The 18,526-nt window shown below is 42.9% G+C and overlaps 1 protein-coding gene across 1 annotated transcript in view; it reads right to left on the bottom strand.

Annotated features, from left to right (window-relative positions):
- Positions 1–1,471: 1,471 nt before the first annotated feature.
- Positions 1,472–18,526, bottom strand: part of LOC147340444 (uncharacterized) — a 38,332-nt gene continuing 21,277 nt past the window's right edge. Inside the window, exons 6-7 of the mRNA XM_086387120.1 lie at positions 2,944–3,066; positions 1,472–1,906 (exon numbers count right to left, since the gene is read on the bottom strand). Of these exons, the coding sequence (XP_086243246.1) occupies positions 1,472–1,906; positions 2,944–3,066 (558 nt within the window). The remainder of the gene's footprint in view (positions 1,907–2,943; positions 3,067–18,526) is intronic.

Here is an 18,526-nt window from a genome sequence, read left to right as displayed (position 1 = left end):
TCAGTCATGTCCGACTCTTTGTGACCCCATGGACTGCAGCACACCAGGCCTCCCTGCCCATCACCAACTCCCAGAACTTGCTCAAACTCATATCCATCGAGTCAGTGATGCCATCCAACCATCTCATCCTCTGGCGTCCTCTTCTCTTCCTGCCTTTAATCTTTCCCAGCATCAGGGTCTTTTCCAAGGAGTCAGTTCTTCGAATCAGGTGGCCAAAGTACTGGAGTTTCAGATTCAGTGTCAGTCCTTCCAATGAACATTTAGGACTGATTTCCTTTAGGTTTGATCTTCTTGCAGTCCAAGGGACTCTCAAGAGTCTTCTCCAACACCGCAATTCAAAAGCATCAATTCTTCAGCGCTCAGCTTTGTTGATACTCCAACTCTCACATCCATACGTGACTACTGAAAAAACCATAGCCTTGACTACATGGACCTTTGTTGGCAAAGTAATGTCTCTGCTTTCTAATATGTTGTCTAGGTTGGTTATAGCTTTCCTTCCAAGGAGTAAGCGTCTTTTAATTTCATGGCTGCAGTCACCATCTGCAGTGATTTTGGAGCCCCCCAAAAGATAAAGTCAGCTACTGTTTCCACTGTTTCCCCATCTATTTGCCATGAAGTGATGGGACCAGATGCCATGATCTTAGTTTTCTGAATGTTGAGCTTTAAGCCAACATTTTCACTCTTCTCTTTCACTTTCATCAAAAGGCTCTTTAGTTCTTCTTCACTTTCTGCCATAAAGGTGATGTCATCTGCATATCTGAGGTTATTGATATTTCTCCCAGCAATCTTGAGTCCAGCTTGTGCTTCATCCAGCCCAGCGTTTCTCATGATGTACTCTGCATATAAGTTAAATAAGCAGGGTGACAATACACAGCCTTGACGTACTCCTTCTCCTATTTGGGACCAGCCTGTTGTTCCATGTCCAGTTCTAACTGTTGCTTCCTGACCTGCATACAGATTTCTCAAGAGGAAGGTCAGGCGGTCTGGTGTTCCTATCTGTTAAAAGTTTTCCACAGTTTATTGTGATCCACACAGTCAAAGGCTTTGGCGTAGTAAAAAAAGCAGAAGTAGATGTTTTTCTGGCATTCTCTTGCTTTTTCAATGATCCAGCGGATGTTGGCAATTTGATCTCTGGTTCCTCTGCCTTTTCTAAAACCAGCTTGAACATCTGGAAGTTCACGGTTCGCGTATTGCTGAAGCCTGGCTTGGAGAATTTTGAGCATTACTTTTATATTACCACATTACCATCACCTTATGCATGTACAGAATGTGGAAAAGCCTTCTCTCAGAAGTCACCTCTTATCATACACCAGAGTGTGAGATGAGTGCAATTGTGCAGTAGGTGGAGTATTCCTTGGCATTGCCTTTCTTTGGGATTGGAATGAAAACTGACTTTTCCGGTCCCGTGGCCACTGCTGAGTTTTCCAAATTTGCTGGCATATTGAGTGCAGCACTTTCATAGCATCATCTTTTAGGATTTGAAATAGCTCAGCTGGAATTCCATCACCTCCACTAGCTTACCACACTCACTGAATCCAAAGGGCTTCTCTCTGGTATGAACTCTCTGATGTATAATGAGATGTGTCTTCTGGGAGAAGGCCTTTTGACACTCCAAACATTCATAAGGTTTCTCTCCAATGTGGACTCTCTGATGAACAATGAAGAGAGACTTCTGGGGGAAGGCCCTCCCACACTCAGAACATTCATAGGATTTCTCCCCAGTGTGAATCCTCTGATGCACAGTGAGGTGTGATTTCTCAATGAAGGCTCTTCCACAATCTCCACATACATACAGTTTCTCCCTAGTATGAACTCTTTGATGTATAACAAGCTGTGACTTCTTAATAAAGCCCTTCCCCCACACACTACAAACATTTTGTTTCTCCCCAACTTGAACTTTCTTATACTGAATATGGGCTTGCTTATGATTTATAACTTTTTCGCATTGACTGTGTGCATGGGATTTCATTCCAATGTGAATTTTCTCAGGCACTGAACAAAATGAACTATAGCTAAGTGGTTTCCCACATCCAAATCTCTCAATGGGGTTCTTTCTTATATAGCTCCTATTACAAGTCAGTGAGTCTAAATTAGATTTCGAGCTCTTTTCACATGAATCAAAGTGATGGAGTGTTTTACTTGAAGGATCAAGGTCTATGCATCCACTGAATATTTTTCCAAATACATTACATTTAGGGCCTCTCTTCTTGGTCATTGTTTCATGGCTGAAGACGGTGATCTGCCTCAAAACGCTGCCTTGGTTTCCTCGATATCTATCTAGCTGACCATCAATATACCAGACTTTAAAGACAGAGTACAATGAATTATCCTTTGGGGCTCTTTCCAGTATCTCCATTTGAAATGAAAGTTCCCCAGAAATGATCTGCTGACAAGAATCAGAGCTTTTCTCTCCACCTGAAAGAAGAGAAAGGTAAAATAGACACCAAAAAGAAAACAGGAATGAACAGACATTCTAAGAAGGAGGCTGATGGATATTAAAAAGGAAGACTAACAAATTTTAAGGAAGAGAGGAAGCCACTCATGTCAGGGAAGAAGAAAATGTTCTATAAGCCATTTCCCCAATTCTCACTTACCTGAATAGGTCCACCTTGACAACTCACTCTCTATAGTCCACGGGTCCTTTCCATGTTCCAACTTGGAGATTATGTCTAGTTTTAAATATGAACACCCTGTTAAGGAAAAATTACAATCACCTTGGTCTTGGCAGCTCAGAAACTCATGAGGAGAAAAAAGGGAACTCCCAGCAAAGATAGATCTTTAACTCTCAAAAATCAGTTCCAAATATAGCAAAAATACAAACATAAAAAACTGAAATGATAAAACATCCTGTTTGTAAAAAATCATAAAGGTCATGGTCTTGACATTTCTGAAAGATGAAGAGGATTTCACTCATTGTTATACAGAGAATTTTCCCTTACCCACAGAGACCAGGTGGCTATAGATCTCCAGCATTACATCCCTGTGTAGGGTCTTTTGAGCAGGGGCCAGCTGCTGCCACTCCTCCTGGGTGAAGTCCACAGCCACATCCTCAAATGTCACTGGTTCCTGTAACAGCATATTCCTGTACAATCTGCTCATTCTGATCATTTTTACCACAGCAATACCTGTAGGATGCCTACTTTGTACTTTGTGTAGCATAGTTAATGAGAAAAAGAATGTGAAACCCTGCCATTAGCAAGAATAGTTAGCAGGACAGAGTAGAGAGCCTAAGCTGCCGCCGCCACTGCTGCTAAGTCACTTCAGTCATGTCCAACTCTGTGCGACCCCATAGATGGCAGCCCACCAGGCGCCTCTGTCCCTGGGATTCTCCAGGCAAGAACACTGGAGTGGGTTGCCATTTCCTTCTCCAATGCATGCATGCATGCTAAGTTGCTTCAGTCGTGTCCAACTCTGTGGACCCTATGGACAGCAGCCCATCAGGCTCCTCTGTCCACAGGATTCTCTAGGTAAGAATACTGGAGTGGGTTGCCATTTCCTTCTCCAAGACAGCCTAAAAATAGATGCAAATAAAAGTGGAAAATTTAATACATAATAAAGGTAGCACTTCAAATAAGTATAGAAAAGATAAATTACTCAAAACTGGGCAGTTATCAGAAAGAAATGTAAAGTTGAATTCTCTATTTAATTCTGTACCCATAAAAAAAAAAATTAGATCTAACAAAAATTTAAACAAAGAAAAAGGGAAGCCATAAAATAAAGACAGGAGAGATGGATTTGCTTTAAATATATATATATATATATATATATATATATATATATAATAATTTTAAAGTGGAGAAGACTCTTCTAACAAAGCATGCTACAAAACACAGGTGCCACAAAGGAAAACTGATAAATTTGACTACTTTCTATACTGCATGGCAAAATATATCATAGCTCAAAGAACAAGCAATGAACTGGAGAGAAGATATGGGCACAGCACACAGGATGGACAAAAGTTAATGTCCTCAGCAGAGTGAGAGAGCTCCTACAAAGCAAGAATAAAAAGACCAACAACTTAACTTAAAAAAATAGTCAAAGGACATGACTACCAATTCACAAAAAAGAGGATGCAAATTGATCCTAAGCATGTAAAATGATGCTTGGCTTTATTTGCATGAAGAGAAATGCAAATTAAAAGAAGACATCACATTTCCTTTATATTTTATTGAAGATTGAAGTTTGATAAGTCACTGAGTTGGTGAAAATGTCAAGCACACTCAAATTGTGGGTATACGCTAGTACAATATATTTTAAGGGCAATTAATTTGGCAATATTCATCATAATTCTACATGTACATATTCTCTGACTAGCAATTCCATTTCTAGAAATTATTTTATACAAATACTCATAGACATGAGCAAAATAGCACATGTGAAGATATTGCACTATAGTACTGTTTATAGTAGCAAAAGCGTGTAAACAGCCTCATGGGGGGTTGGATGAATCAATTATGCTTCAATCCCCACGAGGAAATACCATATGGAGTCATAAAAAGCAGTAAGGAAACTACATAGATTCACATGCAACAATCTCTAAAATATATTGTTAAGTGAAAAACGCATTCATCCACTCAACAAGCAGTTATTGAGCACCTGCTGAATACCAGGCAATGTCTAAGGACAGGGGATACAATAGGAAAGAAACCTGGTTAAAATACCTTCCCTCGAGGAGCTTGCATTCTAGTGAGAACCGACAAAAAGGTTGAGAGATAAATCCCCACCTAGCCAGAAAAAAGTTTTAATGTGTACTTCAAAATTCATATTCAGATCAGATCAGTCACTCAGTCGTGTCCGACTCTCTGCGACCCCATGAATGGCAGCACGCCAGGCCTCCCTGTCCATCACCAACTCCCGGAGGTCACTCAGACTCACGTCCATCGAGTCAGTGATGCCATCCAGCCATCTCATCCTCTGTCGTCCCCTTCTCCTCCTGCCCCCAATCCCTCCCAGCATCAGAGTCTTTTCCAATGAGTCAACTCTTCGCATGAGGTGGCCAAAGTACTGGAGTTTCAGCTTTAGCATCATTCCTTCCAAAGAAATCCCAGGGCTGATCTCCTTCAGAATGGACTGGTTGGATCTCCTTGCAGTCCAAGGGACTGTCAAGACTCTTCTCCAACACCACAGTTCAAAGGCATCAATTCTTCGGCGCTCAGCCTCCTTCACAGTCCAACTCTCACATCCATACATGACCACAGGAAAAACCATAGCCTTGACTAGACGGACCTTTGTTGGCAAAGTAACGTCTCTGCTTTTGAATACGCTATCTAGGTTGGTCATAACTTTTCTTCCAAGGAGTAAGCGTCTTTTAATTTCATGGCTGCAGTCACCATCTGCAGTGATTTTGGAGCCCAGAAAAATAAAGTCTGACACTGTTTCCACTGTTTCCCCATCTATTTCCCATGAAGTGGTGGGACCGGATGCCATGATCTTCGTTTTCTGAATGTTGAGCTTTAAGCCAACTTTTTCACTCTCCACTTTCACTTTCATCAAGAGGCTTTTGAGTTCCTCTTCACTTTCTGCCATAAGGGTGGTGTCATCTGCATATCTGAGGTTATTGATATTTCTCCCGGCAATCTTGATTCCAGCTTGTGTTTCTAGCTGTTAGAAAGCAATAAGCAAAAGACAAAGAAGGAAATGGAAGATTTACAGAGAAACACAAAATGGTGAATACAAACGTGAAAAGATGCTGATGCTCATTTAATCATTAAAGAAAAGCAGATGAAAAGAAGATATAACGTTCAACCTTAAAAACAACAAGCATGAAAAACACTGATGCTATCTGGTAGTGGATAAAATATTGGGAAGTGGCCCTCCTTGTAAACCATTTTTAACTACATGTAGAAGCTGATTATACAATATCAAAATAGAATTTAAGAAATACTCTTTACATTTTAAATATGCTTGCTCCCTAACCTAGCATACTTATGTCTAAGAATTTGACCTATACAAATATGCAAAGAAATTTTTATAAGGTTGTTCCCTTATTTATGACTTCACTGCTTTAGAGTTCTGTCTAGACCATGTACTAGCTGCGCCTCAGTCTATTCATCTGAAAAATGGGGATAATAATAGGACCTAGCACAAAGCATTTCTGGGTATATTCTGAGTTAATTCCATTAGAATTTATTATAATGGTGCCTGGCACACAGTAGATGTGAATATTCTTATTATAATTCTTACTATTGTATATCAAAGAATTTTGAAATAAGGAGTTCACGATCTGAGCCAAAGTCAGCTCCTGGTCTTGTTTTTGCGGACTGTACAGAGCTTCTCCATCTTTAAAAAAAAAATCAATCTGATTTTGGTATTGGCCATCTGGTGATGTCCATGTGTAGAGTCTTCTCTTGTGTTGTTGAAAGAGAGTGTTTGCTATGATCAGTGCATTCTCTTGGCAAAACTCTGTTAGCTTTTCCCCTGCTTCATTCTGTACTCCAAGGCCAAGTTTGCCTGTTACTCCAGGTATCTCTTGACTTCCTACTTTTGCATTCAAGTCCCCTATGATGAAAAGACATCTTTTTTTTTTTTTTTTTTTTTTGGTGTTATTTCTAGAAGGTCTTGTTAGGTCTTCATAGAACCGTTCAACTTCAGCTTCATCAGCATCAGTGGTTGGAGCATAGACTTGGATTACTGTGATACTGAATAGTTTGCCTTGGAAACGAACAGAGATCATTCTGTCATTTTTGAGATTGCACCCAAGTACTGCATTTCAGACTCTTTTGTTGACTATGAGGGTTACTCCATTTCTTCTTCTCTGGTGGCTCAGACGGTAAAGCATCTGCCTACAATGCGGGAGCCTGGGTCAGGAAGATCTCCTGGAGAAGGAAATGGCAATCCACTCCAGTATTCTTGCCTGGAAAATCCCATGGATGGAGAAGGCTACAGTCCATGGGGTCGCAAAGAGTCGGACACGACTGAGCGACTTCACTTTCACTTTTTTCCATTTCTTCTAAGGAATTCTTGCCCATGGTAGTGGATATTACGGTCATCTGAACTAAATTCGCCCATTCCAGTCCATTTTAGTTCACTAATTCCTAAAATGTCGATGTTCACTCCTGCCATCTCCTGTTTGACCACTTCCAATTTATTTTGATCCATGGACCTAACATTCCAGGTTCCTATGCAATATTGTTCTTTCCAGCATCGAAATTTACTTCCATCACCAGTCACATCCACTACTGGGTATTGTTTTTGGTTTTGGCTCCGTCTCTTCATTCTTTCTGGAGTTATTTCTCCACTGGCCTCCAGTAGCATATTGGGCACCTACTGACCTGGGGAGTTCATCTTTCAGTGTCCTATCTTTTTGCCTTTTCATACTATTCATGGGGTTCTCAAGGCAAGAATACTGAAGTGGTTTGCCGGTCCCTTCTCCAGTGCACCACGTTTTGTCAGAACTCTCCACCATGACCCGTCCATCCTGGGTAGCCCTACAGGGCATGGCTCATTGCTTCATCGGGTTAAACAAGGCTGCAATTCATGTGACCAGTTTGGTTAGTTTTCTGTGATTGTGGTTTTCATTCTGTCTGCCCTCTGATGGATAAGGATAAGAGGCTTGTGGAAGCTTCCTGATGGGAGAGACTGACTGTGGAGGAGTCTGGGTCTTGTTCTGATGGGCAGGGCCATGCTCAGTAAATCTTAAATCCAGTTTTCTGTTGATGGGTGGAGCTGTGTTCCCTCCATGTTGTTTGGCTTGAGGCCAAACTATGGTAATGGTAACCTCCTTCAAAAGGACTTATGTACCCACTGTTTTATTCAGTTTCCCTGACCCCACAGCAGGCCACTGTTGATCCACACCTCCGCTGGAGACTCCTGGACACTCACAGGCAAGTCTGGCTCAGTCTCTTGTGGGGACACTGCTCCTGGTGTGCACAAGGTTTTCTTTGTGCCCTCCCAGAGTCTGTTTCCCCAGTCCTGTGGAAGTTCTGTAATCAAATCACACTGGCCTCTAGAGTCAAATTCCCTGGGGGTTCTAAGTCCCTTTGTCAGATCCCCAGGTTGGGAAATCTGTTCCAGGTCCTAGAACGTCCTTAACAGTGTGAGAATTTCTTTGGTATTCAAAGCCACATAAGGAAAAGAGAAACCAAAAATTAAGGAGATAGTTGCAAAACACATATCACAAGTAAAAGAGTGGTATCCGACTATATGAAACCAACTCCTACAAACCAATAAGGAAAAAGCAAGGGATGCAAAATAAAAATGAGCTAAAGATCTGACTAGGCACCTCACAAAATAGGATCTCCAAGTAATCAATGCATATATGAAAAGGTAGTCATCAGGGAAAATAAATCAAAACTTCAGTGACTGACTCTTCCACTGGAATGCTGAAACCACAAGGGCGGGGATTTTTGTTTATTAATGGATGTATTTACTATTGGTCTAAAAGAGCCACCTGGTCCCAAAGAATCGTTTTGCCATTTCCTTCTCCAAGGCATGAAAGTGAAAGTGAAGTCGCTCAGTCGTGTCCGACTCTTAGGAACCCCATGGACTGCAGCCTACCAGGCTCCTCCATCCATGGGATTTTCCAGGCAAGAGTACTGGAGTGGGGAGCCATCGCCTTCTCCGATCATTCACCCTACAGACAGCAATTCTCACCTAACAAATCCCCCTAACTTATCCCCATTTAACTCCCTATCACATATCCCACGCATCGTTATGCCTGATCCTCCAGACTCCCCTATCACTGTTGTTCACATCATTCAGTCCAAAGGACCCCTCATTAGTCCTTCCACATGCCCCATCGCTGTCCACACAGATGCCCATCACTCAGCTGGGCCCCTCACTTTGGCTCTGCAATCAGGACCCAGAATCTTCCCAAGCCAGGCTTGGCTCCCCGTTTGCACAAAAGGGCACAACATCCCTTGAAACTCCCTTGTCTGGATGGCGTATCATCTTATCTTCCGCCCACTCAGAACCAGCTGCGGAGCCCAGCTCTGCCAGTAACAAAAATAGCATCACTCGCTCTGCGACAGCAACTTGCTTGTGAACCGGGAAATGGATAGTGCCCCCCACGACTTCTGGGGACTGCCATTCCAGCCAGAGGATATATGTGTTTTTGAGTCCGGGCAGTCCTCGTGGAATTTCAGAGGCAAGATAATTGCACTTGGTGCTCTGAAAGCAGTGTGAGGCTCCGAACGGCCGCGACTGTCCTGGGAGGAAGAATGGGTGTTCCCGGCCCTGAGCTGAGTCACCGCCAGAGCAAAGGCGTGGAGATGCGGCCGATTAGGCTGTTCTGTGGGAACCGGCGGCGAGGCGGGTAATGCTAACGCGGGATAGTGGAATCAAGGCCTGAGAGACTGCTCTGCAGAAGCCTCCTTTCTAGAGCGTCTGGAGAAAGTGAAGAGTACTTTGACACAATGTTTGTATTCATTTAGGTGCTTAGACTACACTCCTCGCGCACCACTCCTTGCCTAGCGTCCTCGCCCTCCTGCGTCCTATTGCTCCTTCCCCAGGTCAGGGTCCGCCCGCTCCTGTCACTCACAGTCTGCCATGGGCTCCTTCGAACACAGAGGGTCCCGCCCACTCCTGTCACTCACAGCCTGGACTTACTGCCCGCGTCACTTAAAGTGGGCAGAAGCAGCATTTTGCAGTTCCTATCAAAGTCAAAAGAATTTAATAGAGGTTCAAAGTAAACCCTAAGGGGCATTGATTTTAGAAAATGTAACAAAGGGCTAGATTGAGGTTGGCCAAGAGCGGGACTGTATAATTAAGAAAGGCATAGGTTCTATATTGAGGCTCGCTTAAGGAAGCAAGCAAGCCACCAAGGGGTGACTCAGATGGTAAAGAATCTGCCTGCAGTGCAGGAGACCTGGATTCAATCCCTGGGTGGGAAAGATTTCCTGGTGAAGGGAATGGCCACTCACTCCAGTATTCTTGCCTGGAGAATCGTTTGGACATAGGAGCCTAGCGGGCTACAGTCCATGGAGTCGCAAAGAGTCAGACACAACTGAGTGACTAGCACTGGTGGTATAGTATTTAAGAATGTCCTAGGATTCAAGACCTCTAACAGGGTGCATGGGTGAAGAAAACAACAAAAGCCTCGCTTTCAAAGTCAAACCAGAAGGGCCCTGATAGTGGAATGTTGGCCCAGTTCCAAAGTCCTTCCAGAGAGGCTTTGGAAATGGAAATGTTACCTTAGACCCAAATTTGAGATATATCAGAGAAACATTAATAGTGGTGTAGTTAACACTGACCCACAATTCACAACCTATGCCAAAGGGGCAATGATGGTGAAAGAGTCAACCAAGAACTGACTTTAAGCTTACAAGTAATGAGCACTTATGACAGAAGCATTAAATGAGGGCTGGGGTTAATGCACATAGGAGGAGAGGCACTAACAATGGAAGAGTTAGCAGATGCTTGATTTTCCGTACACGTCAAAGGAGCACAGATGGGGAGGATTTAACTGAGGCCTGTAGTCATTGTACAGACCCCAGGGAGCAACAATAGGGAAGGAGTTAACAGGCTTGAGAAAAGATTCATGCATAAATTGCCCTGATAGTGAAAAAGTGAACAGACCTCCAAGAACAGACCTCTGTATATTACCTCCTTGGGTAATATGTAGACACAAGGGGACTGTTAACTACCCTCAACATCCTAGATCCTACATCTAGATCAGAACCCATTACTGGTGGAATAGATAACAGATTCCTGAGTTCAAGGTAAAATCAGAAATTCATTCAGGTTGGAAAAAATTAAAAGAGGCCCAGGTTGGAGGACACATAAAGGGATTGTGATGGTGGAATAGCTAACGGTGACTGGGATTTGAGGTCACACAAACGGTCATGGATGACGGAAGAGTTAGCAAGGACCTGGTTTGAGTGTTGACCAGATGGGCATCAATGGTGGAACATTTCAAAGATGCCTATATTATTTTCCTATTGGTGCTGTAACAAATTACGACAAACTTACGTTGGCTTAACGCCATAGCTTTGACTACGTGGCTTAAACCAACACAAGTTTATTACGTTACACTTCTGTAGGTCAGAACTGTAGTTCTGTAGGTCAGAAGTCCAAAATGGGTTTTACTGAGCTGAAATCAAGGTGTCAGCAGGGCTATACTCCCTCTGGAGGCTCTAGGGAGAATCCATTTTCTTGCTTTTTCCATCTTCCTTAGCTCAAGACCCCTTCTCCCATCTTCAAAGCCAGCAGTATAGCATCTTTAAATCTTTCTTTGACTGTGACCTTCTGTTTCTATCATCTCACCTCTTTTTCTGACTCTGCCACTCCTCCCTCTCTGTTATTGGGGGCCTTGTGACCCATCTGGATAATCCACAATAATCTTCCCATCTCAAGATTCTTAATCACATCTGCATGCGTGTTCAGTCACTTCAGTCATGCCCAACCCTATGGACTGTAGCCCGCCAGGCTTCTCTGTCCATAGTATTCTCCAGGCAAGAATACTGGAGTGGGTTGCCATTTCCTCCTCCGGGGGATCTTTCCGACTCAGGGATCGAACCCACATCTCCTATGTCTCCTGCATTTGCAGGCAGATTCTTTACCACTAGCTCCACCCATGTAAGAAAGCAAAGCCAAGGATTAGGACATGGACATCTTTGGGAGACCATTATTCTGTCTACCATAATGCCTAATTTTGAGGTCAAACCAAAGGGTCGATGGTGGTGGAAAATTTGATTGAGACACAGGGTATTACTAGGGGGAGACAACTGGTAGTAGATCAGGTTTGAATTCAAACCAGATGGGCATCAATGAAGGGCTCAGGCTGTTATGTCAGAATTGTTTCAAAGGCTTAGGTTCAAGACCAGACAAAGAAAATTGGTGGAAACCTCAGTAGAGACTCTAGACCAAGATCACAGGAGTATTGATTGTGGATAGGTTAACACAGACCCAGGTTTAAGGTCTAGAGTATAGGTACACTGGTGGTAGAATCCCCTGAAGAAGGAAATGGCAGCTCACTCCAGTATTCTTGCCTGGAGAATCCCATGGACAGAGGAGCCTAGCAGGCTAACGTCCATGGGGTCGCAAAGAGTCAGACATGACTGAAGCAACCTAGCATGCGTGCACAGTGGTGGAATACTTAACAGAGCCCTGGGTTTGAGATTAAACCTGAGGGCCACTGATGATTAAAGATTTAACAGATAGTCAGATAGAAAAGAGGGCCATTGGTGGTAAAATCTACAACTGTTATCTGGGTTTAATATACAGATCAGAGAGGGGAACTAATGGTGTTAAGAGACTTGGATTTGATTCACAGATGAGAAGAGGCATTGATGAAGGAAGAAATAAAAAGAGAACTTGGGTTTGGGTTTCATGCCAGACTGAACTGATGATGGAATAGTTACTTAACAGAAACATAAGTTAGATGCCCCCAAAAGTGGCTCATTGATGGCAGAAGTATTAACAGAAGCTTGTGTACAGAGAAAATTGAACAGAGAACCAGGTGCAAGTCAGACCTGAGTGGCAGTAAAACTGGAAGAGTTAACAGAGGACCAGGATCAAGGTTCAGATCTGAGGGACATAGATGGTAGAAGTATGACCCAAGACCCAGATTCAGTGTGGACAACAGAGGACACAAAACCTTATGTGTGGTCTTAATTAAAGCTACAATGATATCTTGACTTCAGTAGTGTTATACAGTGGTAGTTGTGGACTGAATTGAGTCCCTCTCCCCTGCCAATTTGTGTGTTGAAGGTCTAAACCCTGGGTGACTGTATTGGAGATAGGGCCTTTAAGGAGGTAGTCATGTATGGATGTGAGAGTTGGACCGTAAAGAAGGCTGAACGCCAAAGAATTGATGCTTTCGAACTGTGGTGTTAGAGAGAGTCCCTTGGACTGCAAGGAGATCAAACCAGTCCATCCTAGAGGAAATCAACCCTGAACATTCACTGGAAGGACTGATGTTGAAGCTGAATCTCCAATGCTTTGGCCACCTGATGCAAAGAGCCGACTCATTGGAAAAGACCTTGATGCTGGGAAAGATAGAAGGCAGAAGGAGAAGGGGAAGACAGAGGACGAGATGGTTGGATGGCATCACTGACTCAATGGACATGAGTTTGGGCAAGCTCTGGGAGATGGTGAAGGACAGGGAAGCCTGGCGTGCGGCAGTCCCTGGAGTCACAGAATGAGTTTGGGCAAGCTCTGGGAGATGGTGAAGGACAGGGAAGCCTGGCGTGCGGCAGTCCCTGGAGTCACAGAGTCAGAACACGACTGAGCGACTGAACAACAACAGGCTAAATGAGGCTCTAAAGGTAGAGCCCTGATCTGATAGAACTGGTGTCCCTAGCAAAGAGCCAGGATCACCAGAGATCTCTATGAGACACCATGTGAGGACAAAGAGAGGAACCATCTGCAAGCCAGGAGGAGAGCTCTCAGCAGAAGCCAAATCCTGCCAGAACCTTGATCGTGGACTTTCTGGCCCCCAGAATTGTGAGAAAATAAATTTCTGTTGTTTGAGCCACCCGTTCTATGGTATTTTGTTATGGCAGCCCAAGCATACTAATACAAAGCTTTGTGCATCTTTAAGAGTTCTCTTAAATATGTGAGAAACAAGGTATGACAGAACCCCTGGAAATTAAGAACTTTTATGAAATTAAGATCAAAGCCCTGTCCTTCATTGCATATTCCTGAGCCCTAGACCCAGATTTTCTGATCCAGTGGGTCAAAGGTGAGGTCCAATAATCTACATTTAACTTTTTATTTGGAAATAATTTCAAACTTACAGAAAAAGTTGTAAGAATAGTAATTATATTTACTTCTGAAATATTTGTAAATAAATGCCCCTCAATAGGGCTTCATCAGTGGCGCTAGTGGTAAAGAACCTGCCTGCCAATGCAGGAGACATAAGAGATGCGACCCATCCATTAGGTCCCTGGATCAGGAAGATCCCCTGGAGGAAGGCATGGCGACCCATTCCAGTATTCTTGCCTGGAGAATCCCATGGACAGAGGAGCCTGGCAGGCTACAGTCCATAGAGTCACAAAGAGTCGGACACGACTGAAGCAACTTAGCATGCACGCCCCTAAATACTAGTGTATTTTCCCTTAAAAGCCAGACATTATTTTCTGTATAACCACACTATAAAAATCAAGGCCAGGAAATTAACTCCAATTCGGAAATATTATCTAATCTGTAAATCTTTTTCAAAATGTGCCAATAGTCCTAATAATGCCCTCATTAGCAAAAAGAAAAAAAATTTTTTTTCTGTTCCCAGATGCAGTCCAGGATCGTGTGTTGCATTTAACTTGTTACATCTTTCGGTCTTTTTAAACCTAGCCTTTCTTCATCTTTTATGACATTGACATTTTTTTCAAACTTGGGCAGGTTGTTTTGTAGACTGTCCCTTGGATTCATACTGATATCTCTGACTCCAATCCAAGACCACAGTGTTTATTGTAGCTTTATCTCTCTTTCCCACATTTGAAATGCCTTTCTCTGACAATGAGAAACATGACCCTTGTTATCTACGATCTATTTGTTTGCTCAAATCTTTACGTAGAGTATTTTCAGAATTCCTAAGATACCGCTATGTAAAAACAAATTTACTAACTAAACTACATTTGTGTACATTTCTTTTTGCTTTGAGCCTTATAGTATCTGGTCAAAATAAATATTGTTTCTCAAATCTACTTAGGTTAGTTATTTTCTTCCCCATGCCCTTCAGTGTGGTATTATTATTCATTTGTAGGTGGTGCTAGTGGTAAAGAACCCACTTGCCAGTGCAGGAGACACAATAGATGCGGTTCGATCCCTGGGTTGTATGATCCCCTGGAGAAGAGCCTGGCAACCCGCTCCAGTATTCTTGCCTGGAGAATCCCCACAGACAGAGGAGCTTGATGGGCTACAGTCCATAGGGTCACACAGAGTTGGACTCGATTGAAGCAACTTAACACAGCACAATACAGTTAGGTTCCATTATTTCTGTTTATATCCCATTTGGGGTTCCCCTATCATCCTAGGAGTTTGTTTTTTGTTTTTCTTTTTGCCCCACAGCGTGTAGGATCTTAATTCCCTGACCAGGGATCGGACCCACACCTCCTACATTGGGAGCATGGAGTCTTAACCACCAGACTGTCAGGGAAGTCCCCTAGTTTATTTCAATGTATTTAGTTTGCAACCACTTTCTTACTTTCCTTATTTTCCCCCTAGAGTCTGTGAAACATGAGTATGGTTCTAAGAGTCAAAGCTCCACAAAAAGCTATACTCAAAGAAATATTCCTTCCTGCTCATTCCTAGTTCCCACCCCTACTCCCTTTGGATTACAAATCTCATTCATTATCTCATGTGCAAGCCCAGAGTGAAAGTGCTGGAGCCGGGAGAGGGGGTCTCTGTGATTCTACGCTCCAGTTCCCTTCTGCAGTAAATGTCTCAAAAGTCTTGATTGCAAATATCCCTGACTACTGGATTCCCTGGATGTGCTGAAGGACGGGAGGGTTCACCTGAGCTCTTGGTTGTGAGCTTATTCAGTCTAAGGATTGAGGAGTTTCACTATTTTATTTAATTTCAGTTTAATAGAAGGTAAAATCTGTCCTGGATGCTAGTGTGGCCAATATTTAGTTATTATCTCTAGAGTACTTGCTAAAATAGTAGGAAATAAAAGGCTACAGAAAATTTTTTTCTAACTAAGAAACATGAATTACAATTATCCTCTAAATAAGATCTAGTTAATTATGCAAGAGGAACTTAAAATTTTTTGTTTTGCAAAAGCAGAAAAGTTACTGTTATCAAGAAAGAAAAAATCTTCATTACAAAACCCTGCAGCATGAGGAGTGTGGAGGGCTGAGCAGATACTGAGAGTTCCTCATCCTTCGCTGCCTCCCAGGTGGTTGATGTCACATCTCTGGGGGTGGTATGCAGTGACTTGTTTTATTCAAGGCTGGAAGTAAATGATACACTGGTGACCTTAGCACCGTGTCTGGGTCCTGCTGGGGTCCCAAGATATGACAACAAGAGGTGCTGAAAGGCAATGTCACTGGCCCTGTTTGTGATTGTATTAGGGTTTAGACGTGGGCTCCAGATGCTTTTAGACAAGACGTAGAAAGGAACTAGATATCAAATTATCAACACCCGTTGGATCATAGAGCAAACAAGGGAATTCCAGAAAAAGTTGAATACTTCATTGACTACACTAAAGTCTTTGACTGTGTGGATCACAGCAAACTGTGGAAAATTCTTAAATTTTTGGAATACCAAGCCACCTTACCTACTTCATGAGAAACCTGTATGCAGATCAAGAAGCAACAGTTAGAACCAGACATGAAAAAAACGGACTACTTCAAAATTGGGAGAGGCGTATGTCAAGGTTGTATATTGACACCTTGCTTATTTAACTTATATGCAGAATTCATCATGCAAAATGTTGGGCTGGATGAAGCTCAAGCTGGAGTCAAGACTGATGGGAGAAATATCAATAACCTCAGATATGAAGATGACATCACCCTCATGGCAGAAAGTGAATAGGAACTAAAGAGCCTCTTGATGAGGGTGAAAGAGGAGAGTGAAAAAGCTGGCTTAAAACTCAACATTCAAAAAACTAAGATCATGGCATCCAGTCCCATCACTTCACAGCAAACAGATGGGGGAGGAAACAGAAACAGTGACAGACTATGTTTTCTTGGGGTCCAAAATCACTGTGGACCGTGACTGTAGCCATGAAATTAAAAGACGCTTACTCCTTGGAAGAAAAGCTATGACAAACCTAGATAACATTTTAAGAAGCAGAGACATCACTTTGCCAACAACAGTCCATCTAGTCAAAGCTATTGTTTTCCCAGTAGTCATATGTGGATGTGAGATTTGGACCATAAAGAAAGCTGAATGCCAAAGCATTGATGCTTTTAAACTGTGGTGCGGGAGAAGACTCTTAGAGTCCCTTGGACAGCAAGGAGATCAAACCAGTCAATCCTAAAGGAAATCCACTCTGAATATTAACTAGAAAGAATGCTTTGGCCACCTGATACGAAGAGTTGACTCTCTGGAAAAGATCCTGATGCTGGGAAAGATTGAAGACAGGAGGAGAAGGAGAAGACAGAGGATGAGATGGTTGGATGGCGTCACAGACTCAAACATTAGTTTGAGCGCACTCAGGGAGATGGTGAGGGACAGGGAAGCCTGGCTCGCTGCAGTCCATGGGGTCACAAAGAGTCGGACACTGTTGATTGAGGGACTGAACAACAGAACAGTAAGTAAAAGCACAGGCTTTGGACTCAATTCAACTTGGGGTGAACTCCAGCCCTGCTACCTACTGATTATGTAACCAAGTTGCTTAACTCTCTGCATCTCAGTCTTAGCATCTGCACAAAAGGAATGATAACACTACTCAACTCAAGGGGATGAAAATTAAATGGGATGATGCACATAAATGGCTTTGTGTTTAGCACATGGGTTACTGCCCTGTTCTCCTTGCCCTAAGAAGGAGGAGGCACTTAGATCAGAGATGTAATGGAAAGCCCAAGGGGTATTGGTGACCTATTGGGGGTGGGGGTGGGTGTAGAAAAGACTTTCTAGAAAAAGTGACTTCTGAGCCCCCTGAGGGACATAGCAAGCCCTAATTACAAGGATATTCTTTTTAATACTACTGTTGCAAATATTAGTATTGGGTAAAGCATGTTTCTGGTTATTGGATCTTCCAGAAAAAGCACATATTTAAAAGTTTTTGTTTTTTGTTTTTTTTTTGGACTGGCGACTCGTTTAATATATGATATTATACATGTTTCAATGCCATTCTCCCAAATCATCCCACCCTCTCCCTCTCCCACAGAGTCCAAAAGACTGTTCTATACATCAGTGTCTCTTTTGCTGTTTCGTATACAGGGTTATTGTTACCATCTTTCCAAATTCCATATATATGCGTTAGTATACTGTATTGGTGTTTTTCTTTCTGGCTTACTTCACTCTGTGTAATAGGCTCCAGTTTCACCCACCTCATTAGAACTGATTCAAATATATTCTTTATAATGGCTGAGTAATACTCCATTGTGTATATGTACCATAGCTTTCTTAAGTTTTTTTTTTTTCTTAAGTTTAAAATTCTTGAGTTATTAGAAAGGCCATATGATGCCCTAAGAAAGACCCCATATCTGAGGAAGTTGGAGACTGACGGGAAGGATTTGAGATGGCAGCCTGCCTCGGATACACCATTTGAAAATGAAAGTGTTAGTCGCTCAGTCGTGTCTGACTCTTTGCGACCCCATGGTCGGTCCATGGGATTCTCCAGGCAAGAATCCTGGAGTGGGTTGCCATTCCCTTCTGCAGGGGAGCTTCCCGACCCAGGGATCAAACCCGGGTCTCCTGCATTGCAGCCAGATTCTTTACCATATGAGCTACCAGAGAAGCTAGATGTACCATTTATTAAAACCAAACAAACACACAGCAGAGGGTAGAAAGAGGTAAGCTGAATGGAAAGGTAACATCTGAGCATGTGTGCTAATGGACCTACGTAACTGGGAGTGGCCAGTTTTGGCGGGAGGCAATCCTGCTTCAAGCAGGAAACTTCAAGTTTCCACCCACTTTGAAAAGGCACTCCTGTCCCCGGAGAGTGAACCGTTAGGTGACCCCATTCCTGCCTCTCTTG

This window comes from Bos grunniens, chromosome X (genome assembly GCF_055505025.1).
Source record: "Bos grunniens cultivar Pamir isolate PY7600 chromosome X, Bosgru_T2T1.0, whole genome shotgun sequence".
NCBI lineage: Eukaryota > Metazoa > Chordata > Mammalia > Artiodactyla > Bovidae > Bos > Bos grunniens.
The sequence above is the reverse complement of the archived record's forward strand: the minus strand, read 5'-3'. Positions and strand labels throughout refer to the sequence as shown.